Genomic DNA, 14,435 nt, shown 5'->3' with positions numbered 1-14,435 from the left:
AAGATGATGAACATAGCAAATGTGGTTTCATATTCTGATATAACTCCACTATCAAGCTTGAGGAGGAAATGATCCGACAGAAGAGACAGGCAGTCTGTGCCCATGCATCGGCTCTGTTCATAGGTGATAGGAGCTTGACAGGTGACTCAGTCAAATCAACAGGAAAACCTTTTGCCTTTCTCCCCAGCTGTTAAAGATCAGAGCTTCACATTCCTCAGCTCTTGAAGACATCATTAAATCCAGTTTAGATTTAGGTCTACACAGTTGTATTCACAATGCAGTAATCACGAAACTATTTAGTCCCTATCCATCAGAATTCTCCCATTCACTTTTTCTTCCCAAACTTTTTTTCACCAGCAAACACAATAACAGGAGTCAGCTAGGTTATTTAAAGAAGCATAGTGTAGGTATTTTTCATTTCTTTTCAAACACTAGGATGTCACTTACACCCCCGTGGATTTTTCAGGGTGCTTTCCCCATAAGGAACGATTCCTCTTCTATTTCATATTTCAGTTGTTTGATACAGTTACTATCGAAAAAGGGGGTTTTATTATTATTATTATTTATTTTATTTTATTGGCACGTTGAACTGATTACTGGTTAGAAAGATGAGAAGTGACTTCCCTAAACTGTACTGTCAAATGTTTTTATTTAGATGCCTATCTTTACTGAAACAGACTTGTTTAAACTCTGCCCTTATTTTCATAGTTTGCAACTTCAGAGTCTTTCAGCTGCATCCACTAAGTAAAAGAGCCATTCCCCAGTTCTTGTTCTTTCATTTTGTTAATGTTTTTTTTTTTTGTTCATTAACAAAAAATGAACACAGGTAACGATCTGACTGACATGCTTGATCAGATTACAGCCAGCAAATGCTAACACACATCACATGTTGCATCTGACTTCATTCTTTAAAAAATAAATACTTACAAATAAAATAAGTGTTTTAACTGATTCCCAGAAAGTAGGCTGGTAAATGTGAGTTTTCTCTGAGATCAGATAGAAATATGGATATCTACACATTTTATGTGTGTGAAAATCTTTGCAAAGAAGCAGTGTGTAATCTGTGTTCCCCCAAAGAAATGTAAGAATTCATGATATAACTGTATTCATGACTTGGAGTTAGTTGTAAGGAAAGCTCATATTATGGTTGTTTTGTTCCTTGCTTCTGAGTGTCTAGAAATTCCTAGAAATTTCTCTTTATATTACAATGTTTAGAAATAAGATCCAAGAAGCCCTGAAAAGACTTCTGACAGAGGGAACCCTGAGTCGAATACCACGTTGTTTTTTTTTCCCTGTGTAACAGCTGGTCCAATAAAAGGCACTACAAATCTTCCTTCCTAGCCAAGACCTTATCAAGTTAGCAACCTTGTTTTCTCATCCTGCAAACAGATGGATAACAAGAATATGGGATATTTGGTTCAGGAGAGGTAACCAACAATAAAGAGGATGGAAACAGCTATTAAGCGCTTTACTTAAAGAAAGGAAACTAGAATTGAAGAAACCAAGAAGCCAGCCTCTCATCCTATTTATTATGAATTCTCTCCTTATTTAACAGTTACAGAGAGGGTATCTCACAGGTGATTGGCATAGTAGCCACTGTTTGAGCTCAGATAAGATCTTCATTTTATTTTATCCAATTTATTGAGAGAACTGAATTTGTGCACCACCACCCCCCCACCCCTCCCCCCCAAAAAAATGTTCTGCTTGTCTACACAGTCAAGAAGTAATGGGATAAAACTGCAGCAAGGTAGATTTGATAAAGATCAGATAAAAATCTCTAGATGTAAGGGTATTTTATAAATACTGACTGAGATTTCCTAGAGAGCCATAGTAAACAGAAATTTTCAAGAACAGGTTAAAGCATGTGGATCCAACAGGGAGCAGATGGGCTGGATCTGGTCTTTGACCAGATAGAGCAGGAGATAATTGTATGAGCAGCAAATAGCTTCACAATCCAGAGCTTCCTCTTGCACTGTCATCTAACCCAACATGGGAAGTATCACCAGTGAAATAGCATTTGGAGGAACTGCTGCTGGTGCTGAAACAGTTGCTCCCAAATGAACCATCTCCACTTTTGCCCTTCCAAATACAACTTTTTCCATGCAACAGCATGAAGGTCTCTGCAGCCCACATCTATTCAGTTGCCATTGTGAAAGACAGAAGAAAAGAAAAGACCTACCTGTACTGGGAAAGATGTCATCTGTGTGTAGGATGCTACCAGAGGTTTCTGCTAGCCACAGGAATAACAGAAGTTACCAAAACTGGATCACCTAGAGATAGGAGACTCCTTACAGCAATGTTTTGATTTCTGTTTCAGCCTGCACAGATGCTGGGTAAATGGATGATTATCTAGAGTTTTTTGATTTTTTTATTCTATTGAGATAACATCTATGAAAACCAAAAAAAAAAAAAAAAATCAGGCAGTACAGATGCCTTTATGACTTATTATCAAAAAATAATTAATTCTTCTCTTTACTGCTTTAATTTTAGAGAAGTCAAAGATATAGGATACGGAGAGGGAGGACACTTTGGATGCTCTTTTCATACTAGTGAATCCTCTACACTCTTCCTCTGTCTGCACTTTGAAGGTCTGTTCATGGCGGAAGTGGTAGTGGGCAGTCTGATCTCTTTATTCTGGCCTCTCCAAATATGCCTTCTGCTGCCACATTTCCTGAGAGGTGGATACAGGGAGATTAATGCAGTCAAACTTTAGAAAATGCCAACATGAATTTAATAGTAGGGAAATTGAAAGTTTCAAATTGCCATACATAACGGGTAGCTTCCTATAAAAAGTACTTCAGAGCTTTTTATAAAAATGATCTTGCTAGAGTCTGTCAGCGTTTGGTAAAATTATCAGTTCAGTTTGTTCTAGGCAGATACAAGGTGCCAGGACATGCACAGATGATGTGCATTCTGCCTAGCTGAGGACTAGATGCAACTTCATCTTCCCTTGGAAGCCACTGCTCTGCAGAGCCTTTGAGCCTGGTGCTATGAGAGCTTTGGAAAGAGCTACCTATATCCCTGCATTTGCCATAGGCAGATGTTGCTATAAGAAAACTCTTTCTTATATGTTAAATATTATACAAATATCATCCCTCTTTAAAGTTGTTTACTGCTTGCTAACAGTTTGCCTATCTCACGAGCCCAGTCATTAGATGATACTCTATTTTTCAAAGTGCCAGGGAAATAATTACAAATATCCTGCTCTACACACAGACACAGACTGCTGGTGGCAAATTCCACCCAAATGGAAAATAGTTTTGCTCTATTTCCAAAAAAAAAAAATAAAGGTCTACATTTTGGTTTATCTTTCTGTAAATCGTATGTTTAAGAACTTTTAGGCTTGATTCAACATCTTCAGCATAGCAAAATAACAAGTTTCAGAGGTGTGAATTTCTAAACTTCAACAACAACAACAACAAAAGCCAGATGTTGAATGGTAGGTTATGAGTAGAACTTATAAATAAAGCCATGAGACTTTATATGAGGTTCTCCAGAGGCAGAGCAAAGACACCCATACAGGAACAAAAGCCAGATGAGATTTAATGAGACAAGCTTTGAAAGAAATTAGACCATTGATGGTCACTTTTGTTTGGCCATAACAAAAATTTACCAAACTGTACTGCTAACTTAAAAATAAAATAAATAAATAAATAAATAATCTTAACATAGCAAGTTGTTCCCTGATTTGTCACTGAGCACAGCCTCTTTCACTTTACTCACTTTGCTGCTTTAGGCCTAATCTAAGGGATATTGGGGTTACTGGAAGCAGAACTGGAAAAAGAATTAACCAATCTTACAGCAGCTCAAAGGAGTAATTCTAGCTGAATGACCAACAGAAAGGGCTTGGGTCCTTTCAAACATAAAAGCTTATCAAGACTATCAAGATGAAATTGCTTTCTGTACATTAAAATCATTCTGCCTCTTTTAAGAATTCCATTAAAATCCTGAAAAGCTGTGGGTAAAAAGAATCATTTCTCCAAGTTTGCAATGGAGCAGCATCAGTTTCAAAGGTGCTGGTTTTTGGAAGTTGTGCTGATGGGATAATTTACATTTAGATAACACCTCTCATCTCAAAGGATCCCAAATCCTGTTAAAAAATCTAAAGCATGTAAAAGAATTCCTATCACCACCAAAGTAAAGGCATGCAGCCACCCAGAAACTAGAACACTATAGCCCATATGACAACTTCCAACACAACAGGTGAACATGGATACAAGCAAAACACTGTATTCAAAGGGCTGTTCCCATCCACTTGAGTACCCAGACCGTATTTAGACCATATTTTAGACTTCAGGTAGGCTGGATATCAGTCTTGTGATTTTGAGCAGATCATGGCATGGTAGAAACTCTAACTAAAAATAATAATAATAATAATAATAATAATAATAATAATAATAATAATAATAATAAAATCATAAGACATTCAGTAGCCTCCATCTTCATTTTTGGGGAAATGTCTTTTCATTTATTCAGTATTGACTCAAGTGAGCTATGAATTACTCAGCTGCTATCACTGCAGTCCATGCTACCTTTATGAAGCAATGCACCAGGCAGGTATCGTTAGTCCAAATTCTTCCAAGGTGATAAAGAGTTGTTCATAAAAGACATAGTGTCTTCTCATCTCCCTCTCTACATCCAAAGGCTCAGCTAAAAGTGCTGCCCTCCAATGCATGCTGTGGTCTCTTTCTACCTGGAATGATCTACTTAGTCCTATCTTCTGTCTCAGGAAGATAAAATTCACTCAGCTGTTGAATCCTTGTCCTACAGATGCTGATGTTACAGATCTTACCTTATTCATTACCTTATACATGAAATATGACTGGAAATTATATTTTGGTTTAGATTCATGTGAACATACTAGTGCTTTATTTACCTATTTACTGTCAGTAGGCCAATGCCTACTTTTTGTCTGGGATGTTTTGCAACTCTGGATGCTGTAGGGATCATAAAACAAGCTCTTAGTTACAGCACTTAAAAATCAGCAAAAGAAGTGTAACGGAATTCAGCTATAGATTTGTTCCTGACACCTCTAATACCAGTAAAGTATCTGTATATGTTTGCAGTTTAATTAAATAAAAGCAGTGGTCAAGTCTTCTAAACACAGTCATTAAACTTTTCCTTTTATTGCTGTGCTTGAATAAGCACAAATATTGTCACTATTGTCCATAATTTAGAATGCACTAATAATTTTTCTTCATCATAAGCAATGTTCTGTTAAAGGAACATTACCATCTTTTTATCCCTTTCACTCTGCATAGAAATGGACAGGGAGGTCTACATCTAGCAGGAATATGTACATACACTGCTTAGGAAGTCAGGAAGGGGGGGAAGAGAAAAAAATATGTGCAACAGGAAGTGGAAATTACCCTTTGGTAATTCAAAACACAGCAGAGAAAGTGATGCTGCATCTTTAAATAAATTGAGAAATTTATTTCAACTTTGATTCCCCATTTTCCTATTCAGAACAAGTGCTGCCCAGGACTGGTTTTCGAATGGATTCCTCTGGCAAGTATTCTTCAGCCTTCATTGTCCTGTAAACTAATTGTCCTTCATTTTCTGTTTTAGTAATTCTTCTTTCTTTAATCACTTCTCTAGAATACAGGCAGTCATGGCTGCCAAGTCACCATTTTTTTTTTTGTATGAGCTTTGCAGGGTTATAGAATGTTAACTCTAAATCTTTTTTTTTCTTTTTTCTTTTTTTTTTTCTCTCTCTCTCTTTTTTTTTTTTTTTTTTTTTTTTTACAATAGGTTTATATTTCAAGCAAGGAAAAGTATTTTTCTTTTTCTTCCACCAGTCTTTGTGTATGTTTTAAAATGTTTTACATCTGCTTTCGTATGTCAGTGTACACTTTATAACATAAGAATATTTCTCCATCGTTCGTGAAAAAAAAATCCATCTTCATTTGCAAAAGAACAGAACTGATGCATTATGCAGACCCAGCCATTCCTTGCTCCCATACATATATCTTGTTCTGAAATAAAAACTAAAAGCAAATGCTTTCAAAAATAAAAGCTTTTAGTGGTATGTGAATCAACATCTGTCCTGTAAAGTGGCAATGAATCTGTTTAAAAAATAGTAATATGTCATTTCCTGATCTGATCTTAAGTGAACAGTTAAAACAAGGCATCCCATACAAAGGTTGCTTTGACAATCCCATTAAAATCTTTTCTAGTCTTACACAGCTTGAATAAGGCTCCTAAATTAAATATGATTTTGTGCTGTTTTTTTAAATCCTTCAGAGTTTATAGGTTGAGTAGGTTAGAACAATTTTTTATTTTTTACTTGAAAGATTTTTATAGTGGAGTCTTTATTTACTAGCTTTTCCTCTTTATAAATACGAAGATGAAATGTATGACATTTAAAATGAAAGTTGAGTACACCCAGAAAGACTGTAAAATTATTACAGTAAAGCTCTTCATGTTTCTTTTAATTGCAATATGGATGAGATTTAATAAAAAATAAAAATAAATAAATAAATAAAAAGTCATTCTCAACACTAAAAGCATCACTCCAAATACCAGTTTTATAACTATAAAAATCACTTGGAACTTGTGTGACTTGACTCATACAGAAAATGAATTAATCATCTTCAAGAATATATTTTCTCTACATACCTTTAAGAAACAATTGTATGTAACTCACCTTGGAATTCAGATGAATATAGTATAGAAATGTAGCTGAGTGTTGATAATCACATCTGCACCTTTGAGAACTCACTATTGTTCAGTAGCAATCTATTCTAGTGCCTTTACATTTTAAGCAAATTCCCTGTCTTCCAGGAACCAAAGAGCAGAATTTCCCAATGCTCTTTAACATCCTGACTGTGCAGCAATGATCATATCACAGCTTGCCCAATGTCACTCTTGAATTCATGGGGAGCCAGCTGCTTTTATAACCTAGCAAAGTGATTTGGTTTTGTCTTTTATAGACTAAATGACTCTAAGAAAATTTTCTTTTACACACACACACACACACACACACACACAAAGTAAACAAAATGCTATAACTATAAAAAAAGCAATGAAGTTACTAACAAGGAAACAAAAAGTTCTTTTTCCAATATTGACATGCAGAAAAGTAAGGGATGACAGGGAGCATTGTCATTCTTGCACAAGATACCTGTATTATGAAACCAGAAATACTGACTTTAAGTTGAAACTCTGTTTTCAGTGAAACTGATAGGAGATGGGACATTCAGGTGAATTACATTGGCTAGAATTGGCTAGCTGTGTAAAAGACTATACTAATTCAGCCTTGGTTTGACTCCTGTCCCTGCAGACCTGCTCATTGCTTCTTACTTGGCATGATCCACAAGGTTCCAATCTAGCTTACCAAGGGGAAAAAAAAAAAAGGCCTATTTTCCATAATGAATTCATATTAACCAACAGTTTGCTGTATATTACAAGGCACAGGAGTGTCATTTTACTGTAAGTATAGGTAATTTTCTTTGTGAATATGATCAATTGAAAATCTGCTCCAGCAAGAACAGATAAAATTTAGTTTATCTAACAATCCTTTGCGACGAGAAAAAGAACCAGAATCATAGAAAAGTAAGCACTGAAGAAATATCAGAGGAAATGCAATCACTTACCTGGGTAAGAGTACTTGATCAATGTACACTTAGGAATATTGAAACTGCTGGCACATTATAGTAGGGATTTTTAGTAAATCTAACAAGCATGGGCTCCTGTAATAAGAATGTGTAGTAGCAAATGACTTACCTAGCTTAGAAAAAATGAAAAAGGGGATCTCATCATCAAGTCATTAGAGTATATTTTCAATTAAACAATACCTAGCTACCAGTATGGAGATAAATTGAGACTTAATGAAAAGGATTTGGCAAAAGGCTGGTTGTGTCAGAATAAGCTGGTAAATGATTTTTTGCCCAAACAAGTGATGCGTGTTTAATAAATTTAGAATTCAACAAAAGTTTATTTTACTAGATGTCAGTTATAATTGATGTACTCCACATTAGCCTGGAGAAGACAGTACTTAAGATGTAGAATATAAAAAGGAATGGCTAGAAAGCCATTGTTCTATTAATTATACTAGAAGAATATTTTCTAGATTAAAGGGATAATATTAGTGGTGAGCCTTGGAATAAGTCTTCTGTGTTTCATTAATGACCTAAGCACAAAAACGAAGGGTGGGAATCAGGTCCCCACTCAGACACATAACCTCAGGTATCTATTGTGTAGCTGTCTCCAGACCAGTGGAGAGCTGGCCAGTGCAGCCAAGAGAGTCATGTCATCACACCAAGCATGAGAGTTCAAACAACCAGCAGTAGCAGTGGAGGAAATGTTCTTGAGTACATTAGTCAGTTTATGGAGATAATAATATTATGTGAAAAAGCTAGTAAAATCCATCAGTAAAAATGCTGGATGAGGCAGGTGACCTAGCAACAAAACCCATAAGCTGGCATAGGTGTGCAGTGTCTTCTTTGCTTATGTCCTCCCTGGTAAGGTCTGTGTGTTGTTTGCTTCAGAAGTCTGCATAACAGGGAATCTAGCTGGACTAGATGGCCCAGGGATCCTTCCTAGTCCCATGTTTCAATTGCGTGGTGGTACAGAAAACATCATTTTTAAAGGCAGCTATCAGTGGACTGGGAACTGTTGGCAGAGAAGGTGTTCTATAGACTTTCCACCTTTTTGGGAGCAACGGCTCTTCTGAGAAAGGGTGATGGCCATAGTCAGTCACAAACTGCGTTAGAGCTCATAGAAAAGAAATGTATGCCCACATGCCTCTTTAGGGTCAGCCTAGCACTTAGTCCATTCTAAACAGGTAGAAAAACAGCATCATTTTAAAAACTTTATACCTCTTATTTTGGAATCTGGTGCTAGCATTGGTTTGGATCAGCTTTGTAAATGTATGTGTTTGAATGGATTCTTCATTTCAGCATGGCAAAGTGTGTATTCTTCACAATCAGACATTCTTATACTTTCTTAATGTTTCTTAATATATTCCCAACTGCATATCCATTCAGGTGTGGGGGAAAAAAAAAAAAAAAAGAAAAAAGTACTGCTTGATTTGTGTTAAACCGCTGGAAACAGTGTCTTTGACTGTTAGATTTAGCCATAAAAGTTGTTCCTACTGTGTCTATCTGCAAGATCCTCTCCCTAGTACTAAGCCTCAGCCTTGTAACACTTCAGCACAGCAAATCAAGTAAGGGCAGACTATTACTTTAATCCTAAAATTCCTTTGCCTCTCATGACTTTTAAACAAAATTTGCATTAGTTTAACATACTGTACTTGTACAAACTTCACGTGTTCTTTTATTCACTGTTTAGACACATCAAATGAATTGGAAAAAAAAAAATCAGAATAATAAGCTGTTAGAATCTTTTTGGTATTCTCTTCTAAGTATGTGAAAAGCAAGTTTGTAGGGAAAGGTAATGCATTCATTTTACCAACCAAAACATTTGGGACAGATTGTCTCACTCATACCAATATACCTTGCCGCAACAATGCACCATGCTGCTGTCTAGAGAGGATTTTTATGGCATGATCATAGTATAGAGCCACTGCATGTAGTTCTGCATCTCTGCTTTTGCATGACCTGACAAGACTAAAACAGTTCTAATTCCAGACTGGATCTGGGTTCTGCCCAACTCAGCAGTTTGTGAGGTGTTCACTGATGCTGTGGGGGGATCTATAAATGAGAGTGGCCAAAGCATGGTATTTCAACCATCTGTAGTCTCTCTCCTCCTGAGGAAACAAGACATGACTGGAGACTTTAGAAACAGTTAACAGAAATACACCTTCCATTCCTTTTTGTCTTTTGGGGTTGGCAACAATGTCTAAATGTGCACCTAAATGTGTGACAACTTACAGACTGGATTGCAATTTGTACAAAAGACCACTCTTGTTCATAACTGTCCTACTTTAGCTGATGAGCCCAAAGTATTTCAAACAAAGCAATACTCAAAACAATTTCCCACTACTTTAACTGCTTACTATTCCACTTTATACTATTCAAAATTTTACTTTAAATTTCTCTTGCTCTTTGAGTGCATCAAAACCCAAAACAAGGAGCTCTTTCAAATGAAGCTAAAGATTCTTTTATAAGAAACAAAGGTTTAAAAAATGCTACTTTCCTGAACTCAGATGTTCCAGGACAGAATATATGTTTATAGGCACATTATGCAGTCATATGGAAGCACAATTTTAATGATTCATAAAGCTGCTGAGACCTTAATTGAGTAGCATTAAGGAGTTCAAGTTAATGATGTTAGCTTTCAGTTTAAACCTTAAGACTCAGAGGCTTATAATGATACCTTTTGTGAAAACTCTTTATTGAGGGTATTACCTGAAAGTGGAATACTTAAAAGCTACATTACATAAAAAAGACATACTGTTTTATATGTGCGTGGAACTAAAATGGCCTGTAATGATTATTCATCTTTTGTAAGTTGGACTGATACTTTTTCTATGTATCTTTATCTCCCATTTCAGTTTATTTTCTTTAGGTTTTAACAAACTGCAAGGAAAACACAGATTAAATGCCAGAGGTGGCTGAACAGAAAAATATTATGCAGTCAGTCTTAGGAAGAAGGCACCTCTATAACCTCTATTTTGGAAAGACTTTTCCAGTACTGTCCGCCTGTGAATGTGTTGTAGATTGGGTTTAGTTTATTTTACTGAAAATAATCATCCTCCAAGACACCTGCATTTTCAAGTGTCTCCTCCTTGTCTGTGTAAAACGCATTGTGTCCCATTTGTTTCCACCAGCTCTAACCAGGCTGCCATTAGTCATGTGCAATGAACACAAGGAGGGGGGGGACAGGAGGGTGGAGAGGGGAAGATCATGCAAATTCTCAAGGCAAAACCAAAATGCTTGGCTCAGTGGGATTTCCCTTTACACCAGGTCCCGATTACAAGGAGTTGGATGTTCACCTTCGGAGAATGGAGTCTGGTTTTGGCTTCAGGATCCTTGGAGGAGATGAGCCTGGACAGCCTGTGAGTAATTTTTTCATGACTTGTTAGAACTCTAAAATCTGTGTAAAGGTCAGAAAAATATTACTATATAGCTGAACCCAAATGAACACCATGTTAAGGTTATAAGTAAAATGGCTTTTTTGTTCATCCATAGAAAGACAGGGTTCTCAGGCTGTTGACATCTGAAAGGTGCACAGTCAATGAAGCTAGAATCACCAGGAATTAAGTTTGATATGGTGTATCACTCAACCCTTTACAGCGGTGTGGCCCAGCATCTTTTCATCCTGACTTTCCAATACTGTTTTAACTTTAAGCAGTAGATTTTAAAAATCAAATTACATAAGGCTATGCATAACGATGTACAGTGTAGGCAGTCTATGTATATGCATACATTTCAAAGATACTATTGATGATGCAGTTTATTTCAAGAAATGTAGGAGGCTCCACCAGGGAGCAGTAAGGCATGTTCCAAGGTTAGATGACAACATCATGTGGTGCATCCAACATAACAATGGTAGCTGTATACCTACCAGGAAGGAGACATCCTAGTGCTAAAATATCAGACTGTAAAACCATCAAAGATTAATTACAGGCAAAAATATAAAATAAAATAAAATAAAATAAAATAAAATAAAATAAAATAAAATAAAATAAAATAAAATAATAATAAAAATACATACAATTTTTAAAAGAAATATGTGTTTTGGCAAAATAGTGAAATATATGTATATAAATACAAAAATTATGGGAGGGAAGGGAGAATTAATACTCCTTCAGAATAACTTTGATGATGTTACTGTGTTTTTTTTAGGGAGAAGTAATGCCAAATTGATACTGATAACATTTTATTCCCAAAAACTTATATGTTCTGAGTCCTGTGTTGCTTCAGTGAACTACTTCCAAGGAAATATATAAGTAGTTGATAGATGTATATACTCTGTGTTCAGATTCATACAGAATAACACAGTTGTCATTCAAGCATTAACATTAACCAATACATGGTTCTGAGAAACAAAGAAGTTTCTCTATGTTAAAATTGTCAACATCTGTCAAAGTACCGATAAATATTAATAGCTTGCTGATGCCTCCTGTAATAATTAACAAACACACTGTATTCTAAAAAAAGATATTTCACAAGTGCACATTAAAACACAGAGACCTTATGCTAGACTAAATATTTTGGAATGGATTTGCAAAGCTAAATAAGGTGCAGCTGCACAGAAGGACTTCAGTATCAAAGCACTTTCATCATCTACACCTGCGGCATGCCTGAAGTCCCTCTGGCATCTTGCTTCTGGCATGGATCTTGTCCCACTGCAAGGCCACTGAGCTGCCATCCTCACACTCTCCAACAAAGCATTTTTCCTGTCTTTTTTGGATGACCCAGTCAATATGCATTCCCAAAACTTGTCTACTTGATGAAACCAAAAAGGAAATCTATTAAGAGTTAGAGGAAACAGTCCATTTTATCCTGCAAATAACTGACACCAATGGAAGATGTGGAAATCTCTACCTGTTTTAGACTGTAGCATCTAGTGGAAATTCCCACCTCCCAGGAAAGTGCCCATGGCTACCAGGATGCTCAGTAGTCTGTGAAAGAGTCTCTCTTGGTCTCTCCTTCAGTGCTTTTTTCATTACAAATGGATAATTAGGTAGCAACTGGGAGTGAGGGTTTGATTGGCTCTGCAGTTTGGAGGTTTATAACATTCTCAAGGGGAAAAGTGCAGCTCAAATGCCTCATCTAGAAGATGATTATTTATATAGAATGGAATTATTTCAACCTAAAGGAGGGAGAGAAAACTGGTTTAGAATATCTAATACTCTGATGGTTAGGAATATTTGCTTGAGATGCAAGAGACCTGAATCTATTTCTCTGCTCAAAAACACAGTAAAGTGGGAATTTGGAAATTAGTCCTTTGCCTCCCAGTCATATGCATTATGCACTGAACTTTTACAGAGGAAGCAACTCTTTCTAGTGTTGTTTTTTTTTCACCAAAGGACTGACCTGGCTTTACTGTCTAAAGTCCAAAAAAGAATCATAGCTGGATACCATACGGAGAGATAAGCACCTTGCTGTTTTTGAAGAGCAGGACTGAAATGCTGCCTTCTGTGAACCACCTCCTAAAATGCTTCACTGTCCTACTGAACAATTGTTCTCAGCCTGCACTTAGCCTCAAGGTCACTGCCCCTATTTCAGGTCTTGTGAATACAAAAGTACTTTTACCCTAGACATATCAGTCTAACAGGATTTAAGTCTCCCCACAGACCATGTCTCAAAGCCCCCAGGAACGAAGGAGAATCTAGCATAAGACTGAGGAGCCTACAAAGCAAAAAGGTGCCTCAGCATTAGATAGTGCAGTGCTGACCTTCTCAACTCTCACTCCCTCTTTGTTGCCCACCTATTTGATCCTCTGCTCACTTTCATCCCTAGTAAAGAAGACAGACATACTCTACTTTTAAAAATAAATAAATATATATATATATTAAAAAAAAAAAAAAAAAAAACTATTTTGTATTCAAAATACAAGAGCTTTTACCTCTGTTTTCTCTCCTCCACTGCTTCCCAGCTCCCCCATGGACAGCCCACCCACAGACTCCTATTCCTTTCACCTCCAGAAAAGGAGAGTCAGTTTCTGCCTGTCCTCCAAATCCATGCATTTCCTATGAAAAAAGAACTGAGACACTTTGAAATTTTTGTTTCAGCTCTCCTGCTGTGCAGTCAGGTAACACAGAACAAAAAGAAGCTTTTGCTGGCTTTTGTCTTTGTGTTTTGGTTCCTAAAAAGGAGTATAGATTATTCAGTGTAAGGCAATAAGTTTCTCAAAGAAGCAGAATCCACACAAAGTTTTTCAAATCAATTATACTGACACTATATGGAGCTGTAACATATTTTCCTTCTAGTTATATCAGCTACCTGGACCTTACAAGGAGAAAGTGATGTTGGAGTAATCTATTTTTCCATATTTCTAGGCATAAAGTTGCTTTTCCAAAGGAGCGACTTGTGTTTATCAAGGTATTTCAAATTGCTGTCCCAAAATGTGGAAGTATTATCTAGATTCTTTTTATGCTCGATGCCAAGAAGCAGACATTTTTAAGACATAATAGAAATCCATAGAACAAAGAGTTAAAATAATGCAGACCATACATTAGGAGCTCCTATTTTTTAGCAATGATCAAAGAAAGAGTTCAGATGATTAGCTTGGATTTAGACAATGCAGACATTTAAAACTAGGTGAGGTGAATTACACCTCTTACGTCTATTTCTTAAATTTTACTAAGTCCCTGTGAAGCTACTGTGTTATAATGAAACCAAAACACAAATTCAAATAATTAGCAAGAGTCACAAATAAATTAAATATCAAAACAGAGATTAACAAAGATGAGTTAATAAAATCCAGACTTTGATTTCAGATTATGCTCTGTTACTGTCTTCCTAGATTGTGCCAGTTTTGTTCAAGAGTCAATTCCATCAATGAGATGAGTATCACAATCACAT

General features: G+C 36.3%; 1 protein-coding gene across 3 annotated transcripts in view; it reads left to right on the top strand.

Annotated features, from left to right (window-relative positions):
- Positions 1-14,435, top strand: part of MAGI2 (membrane associated guanylate kinase, WW and PDZ domain containing 2) — a gene marked incomplete at its 3' end in the record, with an annotated part of 758,986 nt that overhangs the window by 677,923 nt on the left and 66,628 nt on the right. For 2 of the 3 annotated variants that reach the window (XM_084287030.1, XM_084287029.1), the window contains 2 exons: positions 5,467-5,508; positions 10,869-10,960. In XM_084287030.1, coding sequence (XP_084143156.1) covers positions 5,467-5,508; positions 10,869-10,960 — 134 coding nt within the window. The remainder of the gene's footprint in view (positions 1-5,466; positions 5,509-10,868; positions 10,961-14,435) is intronic. The other variant, XM_084287031.1, reaches the window with a different exon arrangement.

Source organism: Netta rufina, assembly GCF_964035555.1.
Source record: "Netta rufina genome assembly, chromosome: 1".
Taxonomy (NCBI): domain Eukaryota; kingdom Metazoa; phylum Chordata; class Aves; order Anseriformes; family Anatidae; genus Netta; species Netta rufina.
The sequence above is the reverse complement of the archived record's forward strand: the minus strand, read 5'-3'. Positions and strand labels throughout refer to the sequence as shown.